Source organism: Alligator sinensis, unplaced genomic scaffold, assembly GCF_000455745.1.
Source record: "Alligator sinensis unplaced genomic scaffold, ASM45574v1 scaffold1161_1, whole genome shotgun sequence".
In the NCBI taxonomy this organism is placed as follows: domain Eukaryota; kingdom Metazoa; phylum Chordata; order Crocodylia; family Alligatoridae; genus Alligator; species Alligator sinensis.
In genome coordinates this window covers 209849-214850 of record NW_005843255.1, presented here as the reverse complement: position 1 = coordinate 214850, position 5002 = coordinate 209849, and the positions used below count along the sequence as shown (strand labels likewise).

The 5002-nt window shown below is 63.2% G+C and overlaps 1 protein-coding gene across 1 annotated transcript in view; it reads left to right on the top strand.

Moving 5' to 3' along the window:
• LOC102371189 (sodium/potassium-transporting ATPase subunit alpha-2) overlaps nt 1–5002 on the top strand; it is a 21235-nt gene that overhangs the window by 12171 nt on the left and 4062 nt on the right. The window contains exons 8-16 of the mRNA XM_006038127.2: nt 54–322; nt 774–972; nt 1207–1316; nt 2122–2256; nt 2419–2608; nt 2743–2918; nt 3271–3407; nt 3480–3630; nt 4736–4904. Of these exons, the coding sequence (XP_006038189.1) occupies nt 54–322; nt 774–972; nt 1207–1316; nt 2122–2256; nt 2419–2608; nt 2743–2918; nt 3271–3407; nt 3480–3630; nt 4736–4904 (1536 nt within the window). The remainder of the gene's footprint in view (nt 1–53; nt 323–773; nt 973–1206; nt 1317–2121; nt 2257–2418; nt 2609–2742; nt 2919–3270; nt 3408–3479; nt 3631–4735; nt 4905–5002) is intronic.

The following is a 5002-nucleotide window of genomic DNA, read 5'->3' as shown; positions in this document are numbered from 1 at the left end:
CCTCCAGTCCAGCCCCAGACCCCTGACCCCTGTCCCCTCCCTGCCGGCTGCAGGCACCGCGCGGGGCATCGTCATTGCGACAGGCGACCGGACGGTGATGGGGCGCATCGCCTCGCTGGCCTCGGGGCTGGAGGTGGGTCGCACTCCCATTGCCATGGAGATCGAGCACTTCATCCACATCATCACGGGCGTAGCCGTCTTCCTGGGCCTCTCCTTCTTCATCCTTTCCCTCATCCTGGGCTACACCTGGCTGGAGGCCGTCATCTTCCTCATTGGCATCATCGTCGCCAACGTCCCAGAGGGACTTCTGGCCACCGTCACGGTAGCCGGCTCTCCGGGTAGCGGGCTCTCCGGGTAGCGGGCTCTCCGGGCTGCAGTGGGAGGGAGGATCCAGACCCACACATGAGTCGGCAGGACCAAGAACCAGCCCTGAGTCTTGCTGCCAGCATGGGCCTGATGCAGTGCAGTGCAGTGAGATCTGGGCCTCACTGCACGTGATGCAGTGCTGGGAAATCTGGGTCTCGCTGCCAGTGCAGGCGTGAGATAGCGCTGAGAGATCTGCGCTTCACTGCCAGTACTGAGCATGATCCAGGGCAGTGAAACGTAAGCCTCGCTGCCAGTGCAGGCATGAAGCAGTGCCAGGAGATCTAGGCTTCACTGGCAGGGCTGGGCATGATCCAGGGAAGTGAGATGTGAACCTCACTGCCAGTGCAGGTGTGATGCAGTGCTAGGAGACCTGGGCATCCCCGGTGGTGACCCCCTCCCGCCCCCAGGTGTGCCTGACGCTGACGGCCAAGCGCATGGCGCGCAAGAACTGCCTGGTGAAGAACCTGGAGGCGGTGGAGACGCTGGGCTCCACCTCCACCATCTGCTCAGACAAGACGGGCACCCTCACGCAGAACCGCATGACTGTAGCCCACATGTGGTTTGACAATCAGATCCACGAGGCCGACACCACTGAGGACCAGTCTGGTGAGGGGGGCTGCTGCCACTGCCTTTGCAACAGAGCTGGGGTCAGGGCAGGGGCATGGCCAGGGAGCAGGAGCAGGCGGTGGGCAAGGGGCAGTGTGGCAGGGGTGACCGGAGGGTGGGCTGCAGGGGGTGGCAGCCGGTAGGGGCGCTGCGGGCAGGAGCACTGGCAGGGCAGCCCCTGGTCGCTGCGACACTGGCTCTTGCAGCGGGTGCTCACCAGATGGATTTGCACAGGTGCCACCTTTGACAAGCGCTCGCCCACCTGGGCAGCCCTGGCCCGCATCGCCGGCCTCTGCAATCGTGCCGTGTTCAAGGCAGGCCAGGAGAACGTCTCCATCTCCAAGGTAGGTGGCATCCAGCGTGGCCGCTCCCGGGCATGCCGGCCACAGCCCCGCCCCAGCACCACCAGCGTCCCTGCACCCTGCTGGAGGGGCACCTCCCCTCCTCCAGCCAATGCCTGGCCTTCCTTCCCTCCCATTGGCCATGGTCCCGCCCCACCTCACCTCCCATTGGTCATCACCTGGCCATGCTTCCCCTCCCATTGGCCACATTCCTACCCCACTTCACTTCTCATTGGTCATCACTTGACCATGCTTCCCCTCCCATTGGCCACAGTTCTGCCCCACTTCACCTCCCATTGGTCATCACCTGCAGTGCTGCCCCACCTTGTCTCCCATTGGCTATCACCTGGCCAGGTCTCCCTTCCTACTGGCCACAGTCCTACCCAACCTTGTCTCCAATTGGTTATCACCTGGTCATGTTTCCCCTCCCATTGGCCACTGTCAGACTCCATTTCCCCTTCCATTGGTCATCATCTAGGCATGCTGCCGCTCCCATTGGTCATAGTTCTGCCCAGCTTCACCTCCCATTAGGTCTCCCCTCCCATTGGCCATGGTATTGCCCCACCTCACCCTCCATTGGCCATCACCTGGCCATGCCTCCCCTCCCACTGGCCACGCCACAACCTACCTCCTCTGCCAATGGGTCATGGCATCACCCCTATGTCCCTTCCTACTGACCACCCCCGGCCCTCTAGGAGACCCCTGCCCCCCACCTGTAGTAGCTCTAGGGCCCTGAGGCGCCCTCCCGTGCCCCAGCCTGTGGCATCCCTGAGTCTCCCGGGCATGCTGATGGTCTGTGCCCTGGCAGCGGGACACGGCAGGCGATGCCTCAGAGTCAGCCTTGCTCAAGTGTATCCAGCTCTCGTGCGGCTCTGTCAAGAAGATGCGGGACAAAAACCCCAAAGTGACCGAGATCCCCTTCAACTCCACCAACAAGTACCAGGTGGGCTGGGTGCAGCGGGACCCAAGCTGGGCTGTGGGCAGTGGGAGCAACTGGGTACAGGGCAGCAGGAGCAGCCCCAGAGCTGTGCTGGGCAGGGACTGGAGTCAGGGCACGGGTCTGTGCGCAGAGCTAACGTGTGTGCCCGGGTGCCGTGCCTTGCAGCTCTCCATCCACGAGCGGGAGGACGACCCTGAGGGCTACATACTGGTGATGAAGGGGGCCCCTGAGCGCATCCTGGACCGCTGCTCCACCATCCTGCTGCAGGGCCAGGAGCTGCCCCTGGACGAGGAGCTGCGCGATGCCTTCCAGAATGCCTACCTGGAGCTGGGCGGGCTGGGCGAGCGCGTGTTGGGTGAGGGCCCGGGTGGGGGGCAGGAGGTGGTGCTGGGGGAGCAGTGACCCCATGTGCAGGGCACGGGGCCTGCCTGAGCAGCAGGTGGGCATCTGCTCGGGTGCCCGTGCCCTGATGCCCACTCTCCACCCCAGGCTTCTGCCACCTCTACCTTCCCAATGACCAGTTCCCGCGTGGGTTCAAGTTCGACTCCGACGAGGTGAACTTCCCCATCACCAACCTCTGCTTCGTGGGGCTTATGTCTATGATCGACCCACCCCGGGCAGCTGTGCCTGACGCGGTCGGCAAGTGTCGCAGCGCCGGGATTAAGGCACGTGTCCGCATGGGGATCTGTGCAAGGGGGGCTCCCATGGGGGTGGGAAGGATGGGCATTCTGGGCTAGTGACCTTGTACTAGTGCATACCTGAGTGTGCAAGACAGCAGGCGTGGGAGAGGAGCAGAATCCAGGAGTCCTGCTGCCCAGCCCCTCTGTACTGCACCCACGAGACCCCACTCTTCTCCTGGGAATAGAGGCCAGGAGTCCTGGCACCCAGTGCCCACAAGGCCTGATTCTTCCTCCAGAGCTGGGAGCAGAACCCAGGAGTCCTGGTGCCCAGCCCTGTCCCCTTGTTGCAGCCCCTGCCCCCTCCCGTGGTGACACCATGTGGCTTTGCCCTTTCCAGGTGATCATGGTGACTGGTGACCACCCCATCACGGCCAAGGCCATTGCCAAGGGCGTGGGCATCATCTCTGAGGGCAACGAGACAGTGGAGGACATCGCTGCCCGTCTCAACATCCCTGTCAGCCAGGTCAACCCCAGGTAGGTCTGGCCCCAACCCCCACCTGGTCCCCATCCGGCCCCAGAGCTCTCATGGCACCCTCTTGCCTGCAGGGAGGCCAAGGCCTGCGTGGTGCACGGCTCCGACCTCAAGGACATGACATCGGAGCAGCTGGACGAGCTCCTCAAGAACCACACAGAGATTGTCTTTGCCCGCACCTCCCCACAGCAGAAGCTCATCATCGTGGAGGGCTGCCAGCGCCAGGTGGGTCTGCGGCCCCCCTGCCCAGTCAGGGCACCCCATCACCTCCCCCTGGAGCTGCCCAGCCCTGGCCCACCATTGGGCCCGGAGTAGCCTCCCACTCCCTGCCATGGGGCACCTGCCCCTCCAGGATCTACGTCCACTGCACTAGGGGTAGAGCCAGGGATTGTAGGATAGGTACCTGGCAGAGGTAGTACAATAGGACTGTTTGTCTTTGTCAGGGTCGTGGGCTTAAAGCCCACCACATTACTTAGTAGCCCCTACTAATTGGGGGGCTAAAGGGGATAAGGACAACTGATTTTGGGGGACAAAAAAATGACAAAAGGATGTGCAGGTGGTCAAAGGGTCAAAAAGAGTGCACTCTTGGGGGAGACTGAGCAGAGCACCCCAGACAGTGCCCACTGACTCTCAAAGGCAGCCAGAGAGCCAGCGGCTACTGCCCAGTGGTGCTCCACTCGGAGATGGGAATGTAGGAGGCCCAGGAAAACGGCCCCATAGTCCCCAGGGACCCTCCCAGCCAGAACCTCCTTCCTGATAAGATAGATGGCCAACTTGGCCAAGGCCAGGAGGAGGTTGACTAGGAGGTCCTGGGGCTTGGTGGGGCCATGGATGGGGTGTATGGGGCAGTGCATAGGAAGGAGGGGGCCAGGGTGGGCTGTGGGCAGAGTGGAGCCCAGGCTCCCTCCTCTATTGCTCACCAGACCCTGCCCTGGAGCGTGGGGGAGCTGTGAACTGTGCCCACAGGCACAGGGGAAAGGGCTTTGCTTCAACCACTGGAGCCCCTTTGCTCCCCTGGATCCCTTCCTGGGGACAGGACCCCATGATCCTACTCCTTCCTCTCTAGGAGTGGGACCCAGGAGTCCTGTCCTTCTCCCCCAAGCCCCAACACCAGCCCCTGCTGCCTTGGGGCTCCAGAGCTATCCCACAGCTCAGCCCTCTGGGTGGGGGCTGCTCTGCCCCCACCAGCTGTGTGCGCCACAGGGCAGACATAGGAACGCAGCTGGGTGCCAGTCCCAGACCCGACCCCACAGCATCCCTGGGCCAGGGCTGGCACCCCCAAGTCCTGGCCCTTCCTGCTGCCCCCCAGCACTGACCCTCCCTCCCACAGGGCGCCATCGTGGCGGTGACGGGGGATGGTGTGAATGACTCGCCGGCACTGAAGAAAGCCGATATCGGCATCGCCATGGGCATCGCTGGCTCTGACGTCTCCAAGCAGGCAGCTGACATGATCCTCCTGGATGACAACTTTGCCTCCATTGTCACCGGTGTCGAGGAAGGTGGGGCGGGGGGCAGAGTGCCCAGGTGGGGGAGCAAATGAGGGTGCCTAGGCTGTGTGTGGGGGGCTGACATCTCCTGAACCATGACCCACACCCCC